The sequence below is a fragment of the Prosopis cineraria genome, unplaced genomic scaffold (genome assembly GCF_029017545.1).
Source record: "Prosopis cineraria cultivar Desert tree isolate PC_DT_omini unplaced genomic scaffold, ASM2901754v1 PC14, whole genome shotgun sequence".
Lineage (NCBI taxonomy): Eukaryota > Viridiplantae > Streptophyta > Magnoliopsida > Fabales > Fabaceae > Prosopis > Prosopis cineraria.
In genome coordinates, this window is record NW_026555345.1 from 28252537 (window position 1) to 28273794 (window position 21258).

Genomic DNA, 21258 nt, shown 5'->3' on the forward strand with positions numbered 1-21258 from the left:
ATTATAAAAAATTCATAATCTCAATTAAAAAGTAATATAAATAGTAAAAGTGTAACAAATACACCTGATGTGGCTGCTACCTTAAATCTATGATTAGTGTTTTTTGTTTTAATTTCAATTAGATTGCAAGCTAAAAATTCCAATAAGCAAAAATTATTTGGCAGTGACAATGCAACAGGTTTGAGCAGCATGATATTTGCTTTCAAAGAGAAAATGATGATAACAGCAATTCGATTGAAAGGGAGAGATAAATGAGAATTGTTAGACGTTAACAAAGCGGTCCCTATCCATTCTAAATATTGTGGCAGTATGTTAATGTTACCTCTCTGAATGGCTAATTGATATTAGGAAATGAGATTGACAGATACATCAAAACACGGGACAAAGAATTCTTAATGGAAATATGTAATTAATAGTAACACTTAAAAGTAAAAATAATGAACGGAATTATGTACAGTATAAGCAAATTTTTTTGAGGCCTCAATGCAAATTCTATGATCATTGTGTTCAAATTCTAGCTGATAATATTTCTACGTTGTTTTGGAGGTCACAACATCACTTGATTCATTATCGGTTTTATGGACATGGTAAAAGCAAATCCATACATGTGGTTATTTGTTATCTTCCAATCACATGTAACAAGACTTCTTATATCTTCAGCCTGCTGGCTGAAAGCATGATGATTTGTATAATAAAATTTTAAAAAATTACAAAGGATGATAGCAGTAATAAATGATAACTCATGATAATCCAAAATTTCATAAGAAATGACACTAATTAAAATAGCCTCATAGATTTAAATGAAGTTTAAAACTATATTAATCAATTCAATGTATTCTTAGAAAATAGAGAGGTATTTATAAAAGAATACCTTGACTCTAACTATCTTAGGACTCTTGAGAAAACCCTAGTTTGAAAACACTAAAGGGCAATGTAAGCCCAAAAACTATAATAGGCTATTAGGGCTAAAAATGCCATTTTTTTTTAAAAAAAAGCCAAATTGTATAAAACTTTTATAAACTTTGATGCAGTTGAAGATTATTTCCTCACTTTTAAATATTTAAAATTAACTGTCATAAATTTTAATTTTATTTTTTAAAGCTCCCAATTATTAATTAGTTCTATTATGTTATTAATAGAGTTTTGTCAGATTAACTCAATACACATAGTACACAATGTAGAAAAACTTTTTTATTATTTTTTAACGCAATTTAAGGAGAGCAAAATTGTAATTTTCATTTCTAACACACATGGTTATGCTTTATTTTTTTTAGTTGAGTGACAATATTCTCACTGTTCATTGTTAATACAATTTAAGAGAAAAACTATACTTTTACTATTAAAACAGCCTTTTAGATTAAACAAGCGAAAATAAAAATATTTAAAAGTTGTAATTGATAAGAATTATATAAATAAAAATTTATCCTGTAAGGTTGTAATGCAAGAAAATAATACAAAAGTAAATATTTAAAAATTTATGGTGATAATAATTTTTTTCCTATCAATGCCTCAACTATAAAAAAAAAGAAAAGAAATTGAAGGGTGGTGAGATGGGAAGGTATCAATGTTTTTTTTTAAGATAAATAATATTCTAAACTTTATGAAAAAAATATAATTTTTATAAGTTTATTATTTGCTCACATAAGATGCCACATAAGCTTTTATTTAGCTTTTTTAAATCTGATATAGCAAAATTTGTTAATTGTTAACAACACAACAGTGCAATTAATGATAGGGGTTTAAAAAACAAAATCAAAGGTGAAGACATTAATTTTAAACATTTAAATATAAGGGAGTTATATGCAATTATTTTAAAATTTAAAATAGTTTTATGCATTTTAACCATAAGAAAAACTTAAAAAAATAGATATGAAAACATTGAAAAATAGAAAAAACTGAAACCAAAGTGACATAAATGAATTTTAATTGGACTAAATGGATTGGCCTTCGTGGGCCTTCGTGCAATGCCTTTCAACAACCCACGAAAGCCTTCATTGTTCTCATTAAAACTCTTCCGTGTACTGTTCACGCTCATAAATTTCCACGGTACATTAAGATGTGTATTTGGGCTTCAATGTGCATGATTATAGCTCAACTCATCTCCTCCTAATGTGTACTTGTATATTGGGCTTTTAATATAGTGAATTAAACTTCTAGTGCATATTGTAGCTTTAATATCCTCACTTGGTCTTAACTATTTGGATTAGTTGGCTTTGGGTGAATTGATGACCTGTGATGCCACCTAAGACTAGATTGCCACAAATGCTGTAATTTAGGACTTTATTGTCACATAGGATCACATCAAAAGGAGAAATTTATTTATTTATATACATTTATTCTTCTAATCTTATCTATAAATTACTTTCAATATGTTTTACTAAAATGAGAAAAATTTTAAAATTTATTAACTTTATCTATAAATTTAATAATTTTTTAGCTTTATTTTTATTAAATATATATATTTTAATAACATATTATTTCTCTCAGACATTTAAGGGAGGGTAAATGAAAAATTTTATGATAAAAATTTAATGAGATGATTTATAAGAGGACAAGAAAAAAAATCTCTTTCTGCTTTTTAAACAGGATTAAAAGGAGTAGTTAAAGTTAAAAATTTGGAGCTACTTGTTTTCCCTGTATTTTATCATATTTTTAAACTTGAGCTCTAAAATTCAAGTTAAAGATAATTTTTTTTTCTAAACTCTTTTTTAAAAGTATTAGACAAACTATACTGAAAGATAGGATAATATTTTTTAAATAATTTTTTTAGAAGTAAAATTATCTTTCAACTAAAAACTTATTATTTTTTTTATTATTTGCTGATGTAAAATAGTTGTGAGCGTAACGACTGTAAGGCAATCTAATCCCATTTTGCAGTGAGGCTTCTTGCCATTGGCGATCTCCCACGAGCTACAACGGAGCTACTTTTTGATTATGACGTTGAAATCAGCTTACTTGCAAGAAAGTCCGGCGTCATAAGCGAAATGACTTTCTTTCCTCTTCTTTCCCTTCAATTCTTGGAACGTAAATTGACAATTGTCATTTTAATCTTATTCATACCTCATATGTATTTATGAATTTGTGAATGTCTTGAATGGTTGTGAGGGACTTTCTTGTAATTTTATCAATTAATCACAACCAAGTAACTTATGTTTAGATTCGTAAAAAATGATTATGCAAAAATTGATTAATAGAACATAATGATATTGAATAAAGCTTTTTAAAATTGATTTTGCAAAATTAATTTACAAAAAAAATTAGCTCATGCACAATGAAGTTTTGGTAACCATGTGGAGTTTGAAAAAAATTGAGGGCGTTTGAATGACTTTTTTAAAACCATTTGTTTTGAATCCCATAATTGATTATAGAAGCATCCAAATAGGTTTAGAGTAATTTTCACAAATTTGTATGACTTATTTAATTTTTTTACACGAGATTTATTTGTAATTTTTTTTTAAAAAATATTCTCTTCCTCAGCTGGAAGTGTCAAAACTAAAAACTCTCGACTCTCCCCAGTCTCTCGCCCGCGGCGGCGTCTCAACTCTTCGTCACGCTCGGGCTCTCGCTCGCGGCACCCACGCTCTCTGTCATTCTTCATCTTGCCGGCACCTCGCTCTCTGTCATTCTTTCTCACGCTGGCGGCACCCTCCCTCTCAGCTCCTCGCTCTCTCTCCCTCACTCATTGCATCACATTGCTGAGGCTCCTCGGATTGCTCAGGCTCGCGCACGAAAGCACCGTCCATCGGCTTTATCAGACTCCATTGGACAACGACGGCACCTTCCATCAGATTGCTCTCTCTCGCTTAGTCTCCTCACCAAGGTGCTAATACAATATTCTGATCTCTAGCTTCTGTTTCAATTGATTTAAGAATGTGAATGGCTGATACTGGCTGTGCCGTGATTTTCGCTGGGTCACTGGCTGAATAGTGAATGTAGAAAAATTGTGTGAAGTTGTTATTTTCGCGGGCTGATTTTGATTTTGATTTTGATTTTTCTTGCTTGTTGCTCATGGAAAATACATTTTTCTTGCAGTATAAAAAATGTCTTGTGCTCGTCACAATGTTGAAAGTTGAAACTAATAGAGAATCAGATCCTGTTGGTGATAGTAACAAGCTCCTACTCCCACCGGTGCTAGCCAAAAAACCACCCAGATTGTAATGGAGATTGTCATGTGATCGCTGGCATGAACAACGCTACGCATTCTCTGAAATGGGTTCTCCTAGATTTCCTGAATAGGTGTAATGACTTAAGGACGTTCAAGCAAATCCATGCACATCTATTAACTTCTAGTCTTGCTAGTAACGACTTAGTGATTACAAAAGCTGCCAACTTTTTCGGAAAACATGTCAGTGAGATCGATTACGCATGCAATTTCTTGAAACATTATGATTGGAGCTCGAGCTCTTTCCCATGCAATTTGCTGATTTCTGGTTACGCTTCCGGTGACATCCCCTGGGCCGCGATTTTAGTGTATAGGTCGACTGTTGGAAATGGGTTTGTGCCTGATGTCTATACTGTGCCGGCAGTTTTGAAATCCTGTGCTAAGTTTTCGGGGATTAGGGAGGTTAGGCAGTTTCATTCAGTTGCTGTCAAGACTGGCTTATGGTGTGATTTTTTTGTGCAGAACACCCTAGTGCATGTTTATGGCACTTGTGGTGACTGTATTGGTGCAGATAAGGTGTTCGATGATATGCTTGTGAGAGATGTGGTCTCTTGGACTGGGTTGATATCTGGATATGTGAAGGCAAGCTTGCCTAATGAGGCCATCGCATTGTTTTCAAGAATGGACGTGGAGCCTAATGTAGCCACATTTGTTAGCATACTTGTAGCTTCTGGGAAATTGCTTGATGTAAATTTAGGGAAGGGGATTCATGGAAAGATTTCAAAACTTCCGTGTGTAATGGAATTGATCTTGGGTAATGCTTTGATGGATATGTATATGAAGTGCGAGTCTCCATCTGAAGCAAAGCAAATATTCGATGAGCTCCCTGAAAAAGATATTATTTCTTGGACTACTATGATCCGTGGGTTGGTGCAATGTCAACGACCCAAGGAATCACTGGACTTGTTCTGTGAAATTCAGAACTATAGTTTTAAACCTGACAGGATTATATTGACCAGTGCGCTTTCAGCTTGTGCAAGCCTTGGACTTCTTGATTATGGCATTTGGGTCCATGGATACATTGAACGTAACCATATCAAATGGGACGTTTATATAGGAACAGCACTGATTGACATGTATGCAAAATGTGGTTGTGTAGAGATGGCACAGCGGATTTTCAATGTGATGCCTATTAGGAATGTTCAAAACGTGGAATGCTTTTTTAGGTGGTCTAGCAATAAATGGATATGGGCAAGAGGCACTGAAACAATTTGAAGAGATGATTGAATCTGGAGCAAATCCAAATGAGGTGACATTTCTTGCTGTTTTGACAGCTTGTTGCCATTCTGGCTTGGTAGAAGAAGGCCGTAGGTACTTCCATCATATGACAGATCGAAGCTACAGTCTTTCTCCCTGGTTAGAACACTATGGATGTATGGTTGATCTACTCTGTCGGGCTGGATTGGTGGGGGAAGCTCTTGACTTGATAAAGACAATGCCAATGGCGCCTGATGTGCAGATTGTAGGAGCTCTTTTGAGTTCTTGTAATGCTTATGGGAATGTAGGGATTTCTCAAAACATGATAAAATATCTCTATGATTTTGAATACCAAGATAGTGGCGTATATGTGCTTCTATCTAATCTATATGCAACTAATGAGAAATGGGTAGAAGTAAGAAAAGTGAGGAGGTTCATGAAGGAGAAAGGAATAAGCAAGTCTCCAGGTTCAAGTCTAATAAGGATCAATGGTAAGAATCATGAATTTGTAGTTGGAGATAGCAGCCATCCACAAAATGAGGATATTCACGTACTATTAAACATCCTTACCAATCATATCCCCCTTGGGGGGCATATTGATACCCTTTCTTGATCAAGCAGGTATGCTTGACCCTAAGCATAAGTTATTGGTTTTATATTGAAAGAATTCTAGACTAATTACACTTTAGAACTTTGAACTAATTACATATGAAGTGGCAACTGATGAAGTATAAGAATTAATATATTTTGAAGAAACCTAGGCTAGTAGATTATTATTATTTTTGGAAGAAATATGTTTTCTTGTGTTATTTTAATATGCTGTGTCCTTTGTGTTATTTTAATATTTTGTAAAAGGAAATCGGAAAAGTGGCTTTATATGGATGAGTGATTAAGGTTTCCTTAATAGGCAGGCAACTTTAGTTTAAATAGACTAGGCTTTGCTCTTGTAAGGGGACTTTTGGCTGAATAAATGAATATTATGGGTTAACTTCTGAAAGCTCTCTCCCCCTTCAGTTCTATCTCCCCCCCCCCCAACCCTCCCTCTGTTTCTTGTTCTTCCCTCTCTTCCTCTCTATTTCAGATTTCCCCCTCTAATCTCTCCTTCCCTGTCCCTCGTTCTCCTTTATATCCTTTTCTGTTCTGCTTCCCTCTCCCATTTCCTCACTGTTTATGTTTGAATGAGTGTGTGTGAGTGTGCATGTTCAAAAGTATCTCTAGATTAGTTGTTACTGGGAGGAATTCCCTGGATCGCACTCTAGTGAAATTACATCAACTTTTTTTTTTTCCTCTGGAGGAGAGTTCCATCAAGCAGGGGAGAATGATAAAATATAAGAATTAATATATTTTGAAGAAACCTAGGCTAATAGATTATTATTATTTTAGGAAAAAATATGTTTTCTTGTGTTATTTTCATATGCTGTGTCCTTTGTGTTATTTTAATATTTTGCAAAAGGAAATTGGAAAAGTGGCTTTATATGGATGAGTGATTAAGGTTCCTTAGTAGGTAGGCAACTTTGGCTTAAATAGACTAGGCTTTGCTCTTGTAAGGGGACTTTTGGCTGAATAAATGAATATTATGGGTTAACTTCTGAAAGCTCTCTCCCCTTCAGTTCTGTCTCTCCCCCTCCCCACTCCCTCTCTTTCTCGTTCTCCCTCTCCCTCTCTGTTTCTATAGTTCTTCCCTCTCCCTCTCTGTTTCAGATTCCCTCCTCTAATCTCTCCTTCCCTGTCTCTCGTTCTCCTTTGTATCCTTTTCTGTTCTGCTTCTCTCTCCCATTTCCTCACTGTTTGTGTTTGAATGAGTGTGTGTGAGTATGTGTTACATCAGTAACCGTCCATTAGTAAAATTCCAGATTCCCCCATTATCAAATTGGGCTTGGCTTATACGTTGAGAAACAAGTCTGAAATTGTAGAATTACGAGTTACTTTTTTTTCATAAAGGGAGACAGCATTTTCTATCTTTTACTTACACAACAGTATTTAAATTTTCTGTTAGTGAAGAGAGTAATTAGCCTTCTCAATTTTCAAGAGTGTTGCCTTGGTCACTGGCAATGAGAGCAGAAAATAAACAGCAATGCTTCTGATAGAAAATATGGCAAATATTACTTTAGGAGGAAATAATTTATTACTTCTTATTGCCTTTCATTAGTTTATTAGTTTTGTTGTTTTCATTTAACTTTTGTAAGTTTCCTTCTTGTGAAGGAAACCAAGCAGCAAGTGGATTCTTATTACTTTTCATTAGTTTATTAACTTTTGTAAGTTTCCTTGTTGTGAAGGAAACTAGGAAGCAAGTGGATGTTTCCTTGTTAGGAAGGAAACCTCATGCTTATAAATAGCATGACTTGTATTCAAGAAGGGGAATGAATGTTTGAAGCATTATGATTTTCTGAAAGCTCCCTCTCTCTATTCAGTTCTGCATCTCTCTTCTGTTCTCCCTCTTATATTTCAGTCACTTCTCTCTCTTTTCACCTTCTCTGTTCTCACTTCCCCTCCACCTCCCACTCTCTGTTTCTGTTTCTTCTCCCTTATCCTATTCTGTTCAAATCAGTGTGAGCGTGAGTGTTTGTGTTTTACATCAGCTTCATATTAAATATTTTACAAGATTGAGTTAGACTACTTATGCAATTAGTTTTTCTCGCAATCTAGATGCGGCTGCCATTGTGTTTAATTGGTCGTACCTAAAGAAAGTTCAGATGAGGCTAATTGATCTTATATATTTTCAGTTTATAATAATTACTTGAGTTTTTCAGGGTTTTTAGTTCTGTTTTGTAGCATTTTTAAGCAAAAATGGAATACTTGATTTGATCACTGTTATAATAAATTTATATTAACTTCAGATATGGAATAGTGGAGTGCCTCAACTCTTAAGTGACTGCAAAAAATGGTCCATTCTGCAGACAAACGCCATTCTCATCAAAGACCCTAAACAACTTGTTCCACATGGAAGTGGCCACGTGGAGATGTAGAAGTGACTGAGCTACAATTCTGTAATTCTGTTCGTGAGCACAATACAAACATAAGATTCCACAACATGTTATTTGTTTTAATTTTATTGGGTAGCATTCTCCAAATCAACCAGGATAGTTGAAGGGGGATGAGCAGGAGGCTAAGTATGACATTATTGAAAGTAGTTATTTGATGTGTGTCTTTAAGGAGTGGAGGTGTTACTTCAGACGATATAGAATTGGTGAAAGATGTTACACTTATGACGTAAAATCTTTTTAAATTAAGTTTTAAAATTCAAATTCAGGTTATGCTGTGAGAACACATGATGTGTCTTATTGTTCTTCAAGACTAAATTGATAATAGTATTGTAAATTCTCCCAGAAGTAGTGGGCTAAATATTTTTGCTTGACAATTGGTCCTGTTCATGTTTGTTTTATGGAATTTGAATCCTCATCTTGAAGCCTTGCTTCTTAATGAAGGTTTTCCCCGTCTATTTCTCGCTACTGACTTTTGAATGTCAGCTAGTTTTTAACCTTAAATGTACTTTTACAGGATGGGTCTATATTGGCCTGGAAGTTTAATGTCGCCACCCAGTGTTTTGAGCCAGTTGCATCTCATGAAGGGCATTCCCTAGCGTTTGTTTCGTCAGTTATTGGAGCTAATCGGTTTCCTTCTGGTTCCATGGACGATACAACAAGAGTAAGCTTGTATAGTTATTATAGGCCCTCTCCCATAACTTTGTCTCTGGAGTTTGCTCTAGACTCTTTCAAGGCAATGCAATAATGGCATTTTTTGTGTTTATGTGATTCATTTTGTCTCCTCCAATTTCCAACTTACTGCTGTCTTTCAGGTCTCGAATTTTGGAACTTTGCAGTGTTTGCAGACAATAACAGGGCACACATCTGTTGTGATGTCTCTTCTTTGTTTTGACCATTATCTCTTGTCCGGTTTACTGGACAAAACACCAATGTAATGTTTGGTTGGTAGAAAAGTAATTTGTAAAATGGAAATGAGGAATGTACTTATCCCATTTTCTTTGCAGGCACAGGTCCCAATTCCTTTCTAAAAAATACTTTTCTGCATACCAAACATGCTAAAAGGTTGGCTTAACATTATTTGCTGATATTATATGTATTTGACTATAGTTAAGATTTGTATGTATCCACCAAAAAGTTGGCATGATTTCTTTTGGCTTGTGCAGGTGTGGATTGCTAATGAAAGCGGAAACTTGGAAGTGACTCATGCACACATTGAAAAACATGTATGTTTGAATTTATTTGTCTTCTTCTGTTTCCCTGGAATCTTAAAGGATATTTCATGTCCAAGTTGGAATGTCTTTGATAAGTTAGAATCTCAAGGAGATAAACGTCATTCATGCATCAGATAATTATTATTTTATGTCAAACTTATCGCCATAATATATAAGAGGCTACTTAAGTTTCTGATATTGAAAAGACATGTTTTCACCTGCAATCCTTGGAGGACCTGACCGAATCGACTTTTACGTGTCTTAGCTTTTTACTGTGCCACCAAAATCATTTAATTTTTCTCATATTGTGTATTATATTTTAATATTCCGTGTTTGTGGAAAAACGTTTAATCAATAATTATACAACATACACTAATTGTGCCTGGAGAAATCTTTTGTTGTGGATCGGGATTTTTCTTTTTTAATGATGTCATGAATAATCTGTAGGGCATACTTACCTTCCGTGGGAATTGGGATGCATGATTCACAAGGAAAGCCCATTTTGCTGTGCTTATGCAATGATAATACTGTCCACCTCTATGATTTGCCATTGTAAGTATAGGTCTTATCTCTTACCTTTTTCTGATGCTCTCACTGGTTCCTATCTAACAATCTCTTCCCATGCCACATCCACTCACTTGAGCATCCCATAAGTGGCACTTCTATTTCTTTTGGAGTTCTTTTCTGTAATTTTTTGGCTGCAAGAGGGGTATTGGGAACCCAGGATGGGCATGGGAAGATAGACGAACAAAAAAGAAAGATTTGGAAGGAGAAGCAACAGCCATAACACAGAGTGGTTTGTTAAAATATCAGGGTCAGTTACGTGGGCAATATTAACCTGTTGCTGAAAAAGTCAAAGACTGAGGAGCGCGTACATGGTCCAGAAAGTGATGGATGGGGATGAAGATTACGAGACAATGCAATAAGTTTAGCTGGAGTGCAGTGGAAGATAAATACATTTTACGTGGATGATGAAACAATCAGCTAAAAGGAAACCATATGCTGAGAAAGATGTCACAAAGTTGCAAAACATTTTACAATTCAACCATTCCCTTTAGAATTATAAGGCATTTTTAACTAATTTATACCCTCAATAAGTTAGTTAATAATATTTAAAATTACATATTCTTTTCATGTTTAAATTAGTTAATTCAATTAAAAAACATTACTTACACCCTCTAATTAAGAGAATTTTTAGAAAAATCTTATCACTTAGATCTTGAGAAACTCAAAATGTCTTATATTTTTAATCATGATATTTAAAAAAAAAATGCCTTATGCTATTGAACCCAATTAGTATTATATAAAACGCTTCCTTATTTTGATACGATTTTCTCGGTTTCTGTATACTTGATAAAAGGACGAAAGTAGTGCTTAGGGTACCAATAAAAAATTGCATCCATATAATTTCAAATATGGTATTAAGAATAATCTAATCTTCAAATTATATAAGACAGTACTCCCATGTAAGTAGTGTTTAGTGATTGACATTTGGGGTAATTTCAATATCTCATCTTTCTCACCTTGCAGACAAATTTAGAATTTAACAATTAAATATTTGCGAAATTGCTGTTACTCCTGATATAGCCCAAGTTCGGTAGTAATAAGGATAATTAAGCTGCATAGCCCGTGGCTTCAAAACTTGAATTATTACTCGCAATCAATCAAGGTTGAAAGTTGGTACAGCCACCTAACTAGGATCAGCACTAATGACCAATCACTAATCACAATTAGACATCATGTTAACAAGGAACAACCTCTTAATGGAGAGTGATACCCGCTCCAGTAAATAGATTGTTCTCTCTCTCTCTCTCTCTCTCTCTCTCTCTCTCTCTCTCTCTCTGTGTGTGGCCAATAACAGATTGTTTCTCACTCACGCGTTTACCACTTGCACAGTCATACAAGTCATTAATTAATAATTAGGACTAGAGAAAAATTTGATGACACTATCGTCTTTACTTGGATACTTTCAATGTTCAAATAATTTATAATACTTCTAGTTAATAAAATAATAATATTTACTTTGCATGAAGTTATGTTCAAAATGCTTCAATACATATATAATTATTGGCAAAAAAAAAGACATATACAATTAATATGTGCACCCCCCCACCAAAAAAAAGGCCTATGTTCTTATTTTGCGCACGTATTATGCCATATAGTGTATCTTACAGCAGCAGCTTGATCTGGCTATAGGCAGCGATCACTTTGTCAACTTTTATTAAGTAACGAGACATATTGGATCCAACGTTACGTAGTTATCATAAATTTGGGTAAGAAGAGATTTAATTAGTTCAGACTTAAAGAAATCATCAAGTACTGAGCCTAACATTAACGGCGCACCTTCTTTCCCTTCCAATAATGAAATTAATTAGCCAACCCATACAATAACCTACAAATGTAACCACGACGATTATTCTAGGTTGTATTCTTATATGACTTTTGATTTACTTATGAATGAAGTTTAGCAGTTAATATACTATATAATATGCATCCAGATGATTAATTAATATATTATATTGTGGGTTTTAATGCAAAATTAATACTTATATGGTGACGTAAGTGGGAGGGGAGGGTCACATCCAGTACATTAATTAATAATTAAAATTGGAATTAATGGCAGAAAGTTGCTCATTTTATTGGGTGATAGATTGATTAATAATTAAACATTTAAGCAATGAAGGCAACATACACTCCTTGCCTTTAAGAAATTGTGAAGAAAAATAATCCCTTAAGTAACGAAGGGGAAAAAAAAACGAACAAAACTGATTTGAGTGTAAATGAAGTCTTTAACAATAATTCCATAAATCCTGAAGGTTGGAATTATAAGTACCAAGTACACACTGAAAAAGGATCCAATCAATATGAATCAAACCAACACATTGGTTTCTAATGAAGCATCGAAAATTTAAAAAAAATTGATAATAGGAGCACTAGAAAAAAACAATGCCCAAAGCCCAAAAAAAAAAAAATTGATTCATACATATAAGTTGTGCTTTACAAAACCCAAAACGGTCATGTTTGAATTTCGGTGCCAGATTCTGATTGATGTTGGCAATTAAAGGACTGAGTCAAATTGCCTCAAAAGCACTGAATTTTTCAAAGTGTGGTTCAACTAGTTGGAATTGGTCATACCCTTATCCCTCGTTCACTTCACCTCTCTTGTTTCTTTTCTTTCTCAGAGGTAATAAGAGACACTTGAGTGGCCAAACTCCACCTTTTCAATATCCCTTTTTATTTTAGCCTTTCTTTTTATGTGTTGTTTTGCCTTGAAATAATGCCACCACTTACTTCCCTCTCACCTGCCCCTCTTTCTCTCTCTACCCCGACAAATAAATTCGAATCCTCCAAAAAATAGTACACAAATGAATACTAGAGAGGGAGGACGGAACAAAGTGGAGAAAACTAGGCACCATTTCACGAAGAACTTGCTGGCTTTGCCCTTTGTCTGCATTGACGTTCATATATTTATAATCCTTTCTTAAATCATACAATCAAGCCATGTTGGTTGCTCTGAACATTCTTGTACTTGCTGTCTCCTTTTTATGTAGATATTTAGAGCTGGTCTCGAATGTTTTTCCTTAAAAAAAAAAATTAAGCTACTTAAATTAGCATTTTTATTTTGCATTTAAGGCATATTCTCATGATTGTCATAAAGCGTTGTCATGATCAATTCTAATTGTTGTTTAAATTTTTTTATTTAACACATATATATTCAGGACCATCTTAGGATTCTATATCTCTCACATTTAATTTATTGTCCTTAACTTAAAAGTTTGATAGAGACAAAAGATTAGACAAGTTTTAATGCAAATACAGTACGTGGCAATTAAAATACCTACCCTACACATTGAAAGGTCTGAAAATGCAAATTGGCCATACAGAATCCTTCTCAAAATCCATCAGCCGTGTTTCACATCCAAGCCCTTCAAGCCATATTGATCAATGTCCTATACTTCCCATATCATCCCATGTTAAAATAATTTAATCCACTAAAACATAATAAAACTTTTTAAAATTTTAAGGTAATTGTATATGACTCCCTCATCTTTATCATTTAAAATTGACCCATGGCACATGGCAGGAAAAAATATGTTTATTATTATTTTTAACACAATTTAAGAAGGGACAAAATTAATACAATCCAAATGTACAAGAAGAAACTAAGAATATTGCCACCTCCCTACAAGTCTACTCTATATATTTTTTAAAAGCATAAATTTAAGTAGGCTCATAGAAGCTTACAGTCTAACTTATTTAAATTCTGACTTGACTTATTTAATAGAATATATAAAGTAATTTTTTTAAAATAAGTTTTAAAAATAAAAATAAAAAAATAAATTTGAATTATTATAATAAAAAATATATTTAGTGGTGAATAAATTATGAAAGAATTATTTTTTAAATTAAATTTTTTTGAAATGGTGTGAGACATGGGATATTGGATATGATTTTAAGGTTTGAATGCAGTGCCCCGGGAGACTGTAAGGGGGAGAATTCTAAAAGAATCCGGTTCTGACAAATTCATAGCAAAAATTAGAAATGAATGCATTTTTTCGTTCGCCAATAAAGAGAATTTTAACATGCACTACTTTCAAACATATTTATAGCAAATCATTTTGTTAGAATGATAGCTAAATTTTAAGTTTTTGACCTACAGAAAATAATTTTTTTTTTAAAAATTAAATTTAATGTTTTAGCAATGGTTCTAACTTTTGTGATAATTCTAGAACCCATTGGATAGATAGTACTTCCCCCTGTCAAAAAATATTATTGAGAAGTTGGATGGCAAAAATATAAATTATTTTTATCTTTTTGAGATATAACCATTGCTTTATTTCTAAAGTGCACATATTGATAATAATTTTATATTTTTTAATAGGGTATTTAATAGAAATAAATATAAAAAAAGAGTTAATTTAAAATACAGTAATAATGTGATTAAGGGTGAGATTTGGTTATATTTTTTTACAGGGATACTCAGAAAAAAAGAGTTCATTACAGTTTTCTATTAATCCTTGACACAGGTATTGCTCCATTTTATGATATAAAAAAATTATTATTTATTAGTTTATTTTTATTTATAAATAAAATTACAAGTTTAAGAAATATATCATATTATTTTTTCCTAATTTATCCCTGTAAAGTCGATATTCATTTTCATTAAAAAATTATTTTATTAATTATAAAAATAATTTAGTTCAAATTTTTAATTTCAATAGATTTATTATATTTAATAATTTTTTAACTGTGTGAAATTAATTATTTTGTTTATATTTGAAAATGGGGGAACTACACAGCTAACACCTTGATTTCACCCATATCCAAGGAAACAGAATGGAAGAAAATATTTCAAAAGATCTACGTCACAAATGGTTAATTTAATCCTCATTAACCTGAGATATTTTCAGAAGGTCTGAAGTATTTGTAGAGCCACGTGTACCAAATGCTTATTATTTGTTCATGGGTGCATCGATTCATTATTTCATATTAATTATATATCTGCATTAACCACACATATATAATTCTTATATTCTGATTTCATGATTCCGTCATGGCGAACTCTCACAACCTGGACACCCACCACCGCCACCGTGCTGTGATGAATCTGGTGGTAAACGAAGACGCCACGTGTCAAACAGCCAGCGTCCACTTGTCAACTTCTATCCTACGCCATACTTTTAACGAAACCTGAAATTCAACAAGTTGAAATCCCAACGCAAATTTCATTTCAATTCATCAAATATTATTTGGAGGATATATCATGTAAATTGCTTTACAAGTTATATCTTATAATGGAGGGATAAGAAGTTGAATTATGACCGAGTCATGGCCATTGGGGTCATGCCATGGTGGTCTCAAGTTGGAAGCACAAAACGCCAAAATTTGATGTCGTTGAGCCCTAACTTCCTTCATCCACACCAAGCAAACACCAGAACTACTAATCACCCACTTCTCTTCCTTCTTTGTCGTTAAACCCAAGTTTCTTTCTACCCAAAACACCAACCAAAATTCCCCTATACATTTCTTGATAACACATTTTCATCTAATAATTCTTTTAAATCTCATCTCACTTTTAAATAATTCCCTGTTTTTTTATATTTTAACAAATTAAATCAAACACCCTTTGTGAAATAATTAACACAACTTAAAAGCAATTGATTGTCAACCTAATCTTTAATGATTCAAAGAATTTTTTGCATAGGATTAAAAAATTGACCAAATTTTATGCTTTTATGCGGCTTAATAAGTTAATGATAATAAAGAAAGAAATAAAGAAATTTAAGGTGCCCCCGTCTTTTTTTTTGGGATCGAAGGTGCCTCTTTTTACCCACGCTTAAAATCAAACTCTTAAATCCCCCAACCGCACCCAAACAAAAAAAAAAAAAACTCTCTCTCTCTCTCTCTCTCTCTCTCTGTGCCTGTCTCCATCCATATTCTATCTCTTGTTTCATTTCATTTCAAAGCTATATATAAAGAAGCCATTATCCTCAGCGATTTCTCGAAATTCTCAGACCTCCTCGTACGCTGGTTTTCTACTATTCGTACACAACGAAGCATATATATGAGAACAGGTTGGTCGTTGTCTGGTAAAACGAGAGCTATGAAGGGATCGACAACAAGCATGGGAGACACAGTCTCGTGGGACTGTGGGGTGGGGTGGGGTGTTGACTCTGATACTATTGGGGACCATAAGAGAGAGCTCCATGGTGGACGTCGACGAAGAGGCTTCCGGTGGCCGTCCGAGGAAACCACTGGGTGATCGGCCGTGCGACGAGATATACGTGGTCGGAGAAGGCGAGACCCTCCACACCATCAGCGACAAGTGCGGCGACCCGTTTATCGTGGAGCGGAATCCCCATATCCATGACCCGGACGATGTCTTCCCCGGCTCGTCATCCAAAATCACACCCATGAACTCTGCACCATGATTCCATATTCTTCAGGTACTCCACCTTAATTAATTAATTAGACATACAACACACACAAACACATATTTTAATCATGTTATTTATTTAATTTTGTCTTCCTCCTCCTCTCCACCTTCCTTCTCTATTTCTATTGTACTCTCTCTCTCTCTCTCTCTCTCTCTCTCTGTGTATTTTTCTATCTTGGAAATTTTCGGTGGTGTTTTGATCTTCTCTGGCAACGGAAATAAAAGAAGCGTTGTGTACCATTTTCATTTCTTCTGAATCTTTTTTTTATTTTAATAAATATTTTGCGCCTGTCTGTACTGGCTGATTGATAGCATGAGAGTAGAGTATATGGGGATCAGTGATAATTAATTGCTGGGCAGGACTTCTTTGTGTTCCTTGGATACTGTTACGTAGTGGTATTTTTCGTTTTTGTAACGGAAGAAAGAACAAAACATGTAGAGAAGAATTGTGCGGGTTTTTATTTTTATTTTTCTAGAGTTAGGCATGAGTATGATGATCGTTTCGAAGAAAGAAAGTGAATTATTGGGGGAAAAGAAAATGTTTTTGTGCTTGGGGCATAAATATTGCGAAGATGCTAATGAGGCGAAAGAGCCATTCTCATCACGTAATTGTTTTTTATTACGTGTGTGTTTGATTCTGTTCGCAGCTCTTTAATTTGTGTCCAAAAATTCAACCTCAGGAGAGCAAAAAAGAAGAGGCGGCTATGGAAAGTAACTTTGAGTTTGAATCTTTAACATAATTAAATAGTTTGGAACTTTTCGGTATTCCTACTTTTGAACTTCGCAATATATAATATGCTGAAATGGAATGTTATATACTGTGGAGACACGATACAATTATATGATTTTTTTTTTTGGGCCAACAACACAATATGATTATAGCATGATTAATAAAACTATATTCATCAATTGTACAAAACTCAAAGAATCGACTTATTTTAGCAAATTATTGTACCATTTATTTTCTTTAATCCTATTTATATAAGCACTTTTAAAATTTTTATTGAATCAAGAAAAACTTTAAGCCTTATTCATTGTCAAAAAAATTAATAAATTTTTTAACTTTACCTCTATTAAATATACTCTCTTTAAAATAAAATATCTATTATTAATAAACTTTTATATATTTAATAGAGGCAAATTGGCAATATTAATATAATAATTATTGAGGTGCCTTAACAGGACCAAAATAAATATTATTTATCTGCTCTATAAATAAGATTGAAGGAGTAATTTTCTAGACCTCTTCAGTGTATATGTTAAGTAAGAAAATGTGAATATATATATATATATATATTGGCATGTGACAATTAAAGTGCAGTCAATTTAGTTCATGGATGCTTATGGTTAATTAGCCCAAGGGAATGAGAATATATTATAAGAAAAGATTGACGTCCAAAATCAATTAAGACACAGAGATTGTTGAAAGATCAAAGTCTATCCCTCGTGAAAAACACAACTCAATTTTGAGAATACGTTTCTAGTTTATACAAATTGTTCGTTTGGACTTTGGATGATAACACGGACTGTACTGTACTGTTGTAGACTTGTAGGCCAGTTCGTGTTCAACGGACTACGCGTATATATATATATATATATATATATAGATTTGGTTCCATAATTATTGTTGTAACAAAATTAAAAAGAATATATCACATAAAAATATTACAAGCACACATTTCCGTGAAGCAATAATAGAACATAATTAAATTTGCGAGAGTCAAAATACCCAAAAAAAAAAAAAAAATCTACGCCGCCTCTCGAGAAGCCACAGCAGGTTGCAATCACGGGTACTTGTAAATAACAAATAAAAATAAAATAAATGACTAATTATATGTTTCACATATTGTTTGTTGTATGATCAGGAGATTTGAATTTGGCCCTCTACGAAAAAGTTGAAAGTTTGAAAGGTGGCTTATGCTAAAGTATATTTAAGTGTTATATTTTTAACCTATTTCAGAATTTTAATTTTATTAACAATATAAAAATTTAACTATTCTTCAATTACCTCTATTGAATATATATATATATACACACTTTGAAAATAAAATATTCTAATATTTAATAATTTTTTTAACATTTAATAGGACAAAAGGATAAAAATAAACACAATAATCATTGAAATATTTATAAATAAGATCAAAATAAATACTCTCTCTGACCTACAATAAAGTTGGGAATATCAAATTATCAACATTATTAAAGGTATACAAACATAAAAAAATTAATTGTTTTCAAGAATTCTGATTGCAAATAAGGATTTAATTAGTATAAGCACAACACTCAGATTGTAAATGTCTTCCTCTAACTAATATTGAAAATCATTTTTGTTAATTTTTCTGGAAACTAATTGTCATTAATTTGATGTTTTGGAAATTTATAGTCATTCTCCGAAAAATTATTTACATTTAGGCTATAAAAAATTATTTTCATGTATAGTTTGCATGTTGTGCTGGAGAGACGTCCATAATAAAAAAGTCGTTATTATATCAATAATAATAATTTAATAATTCATGACAATGCAGGAGTACTGTAAATTAGTCCATGAATGCTGTCGATCTCCAAAATCAATTTAGAAAGAGAAATGATTGAAAGAGCAATCTCTCTCTCTCACTCATAAAATACATGGTAATTAAGTCATCAATTAGTAACACGACTTATATTTATTATAATAAAATATAAAAATTCACGAGCTTGATTGCCAACTTATGGGTGGTATTAATTAAGATGATAACATGGACAGAATGCCGATCTAGGCCGCTACGTGTTGGATGAATGGTTTTAATGTTAACGAAGATATATGCATAAAAAATAACATCACGCCATTTGAAAATTGATGTGTTCAATGTCTGTGCATAATAAAGCCTCCCGAAAGCAATGGACAACAAAATCGATATAAACAGTGGCCACCCAAAAAACAGAACCAAAAAAAAAAAAAAAAACAAATGCACACAATGGTTAACTTCCTGTCCCTGTCATAAGACACTTCAATTGCTTGATTGGAACTAAGATATAATAATTAACTCATTAAATATGTTTTAAAATAATTTTTTTTAATTTTATTCCTATTAAAAATAGAAAGAGAAAGATACATGGTGTGCAATGAGTTACAAAATTAAATTTATAAACATGGATAAAATTAAAAAATGATAATAATAACATTATATATTTTTATATTAAAAATCAAATAATTTTTTTTTAAAATATGCCCTGTAATAGAAACGAGAGGAGTATTCATGTACTCTGAGTCGGAAAAAGGGGATGCCATAGCCATGTTTGCGATGAGGGAAATTTTGAATTCTTACTTAAAAAATAAATAATATAATAACAAATAGGGAATGCAGCAGAGTCAGAAGCAAGGAGGAATTGGACGAGGGGTCCAGTTGGAAGCCCAGATTGGATGAGTGGTATTGGGCCTGAGCACTCACTTGGGGCCCAAAACATTCTTCGGATCTCTGCGACCTGCACGATAGTCTTGTGGGAAGACATAAATTCCTGAGTAAATTATGGCACGGGTTTGGTTTCATGTTGAAATTGACAGCAATCAAAGAAGCACAAACGTTTTTTTTTTTAAAATTGTTTATCATATTATCTTATTGGGCAATTTTGTTCAAAGCAGGGTGAGACACTAACTGTAATACAACCTTCAGTACTTACTGAAAGTCATTTTTGTAACCATCTTCCTCTGCTCCACATCTTGTCCTCTCTTCTTTATGATTCAGATTTATTCATCTTTTATATTTTAACATCTTCAAAATTATTTTATAAAATATTAAATTCAAATCATTCAAATATCATGGTAAAGACTTCTAAATATGTCCAAGAGAAGAGAGAAAGAGGAAGCTGGATTTGCTAACTAGCTAGACTATCACGTTCGTTGGAATCAATTTGGTGAAATGACACAGATTGAGCAACTGAAATTGCGTGTTAAACTTACAAAAACTGAAAAGGCAGCAGCATAGAAAAAGCACTCATGAAAGAAGAGAATAGGACATGAGCATATGCTGCTGAGCATCTGCCTCTGGCCTTCATAAAATGGAACAAGCATCCAACTTTCATCCATTTCCTTGGAATTTACTTCTCAGAGAAAGCACTTTAATCAACTTTTAATAGCTTCGGCCATGTGGGAAGGTCAGCGAAGAGCAGGGGAGAAAAAGAAGATAAACCTAGAAGGATATTCACAGCATAACCCTCAAGCATAGCTTTTCCGTCACAGGGTTTATTCCATAACGAAAGCTCATGACTTGAAGTATTTATGATGCCCTTGGGACACTGAGAAGGTGCAGAGGCGGCAATAATAAGATGATGTGGAGAATGATTAAGCAAAGCAGCCATAGGGCTTCTCTTTCTTGGCAGGAGATTATCATATGATGGATCTGATCTGACATGGTTACTTATATGGTATGTCTTGCCAAAGGAGAGTTGCCCTGTGACTGATTTAGCTTAACAAGTACATCTCTTCTGCTATGTAGCAGAGAAAAGGGTGAGAAAGGTACATGGAGAAGCAGTATCTTTGCAAGCAATAAATGCAATGGTGTGCCATACAATTCTTAGTCTTTAGCGAGACTCAAGTCAACAGTTCAGGTAAGATGTCCCAAAACTTTCCAGATTTTCGCGGATCGGGAGTGGTGTTTGCAGAATTATGCTAGACAACTGACAGTTGACACTTGTGTTAGAACTTAGAAGGTAATGTGATTTTTACATGTACATATGTCTGTTTATTGTTATTACTAACAGAGCGTTGATCAGAAGATTGCTCAAGCTAAT

At 33.2% G+C, this 21258-nt stretch overlaps 1 protein-coding gene and 1 pseudogene across 1 annotated transcript; both read left to right on the forward strand.

The window, feature by feature from the left end:
* The first annotated feature begins 3500 nt into the window (after window positions 1-3500).
* On the forward strand, window positions 3501-10682 carry LOC129293180 (pentatricopeptide repeat-containing protein At4g38010-like). Its single transcript, XM_054930988.1, is given in 10 exon segments — window positions 3501-3820; window positions 4033-4067; window positions 4134-5305; window positions 5307-5980; window positions 8197-9004; window positions 9156-9274; window positions 9348-9405; window positions 9507-9566; window positions 10002-10106; window positions 10368-10682. Coding segments are annotated over 2 exon segments (1788 nt in total). The 5' UTR covers window positions 3501-3820; window positions 4033-4067; window positions 4134-4183; the 3' UTR covers window positions 5973-5980; window positions 8197-9004; window positions 9156-9274; window positions 9348-9405; window positions 9507-9566; window positions 10002-10106; window positions 10368-10682.
* A 5279-nt stretch (window positions 10683-15961) lies between these two features.
* Window positions 15962-16731, forward strand: LOC129293819 (uncharacterized; annotated as a pseudogene).
* The last annotated feature ends 4527 nt before the right edge of the window (window positions 16732-21258 follow it).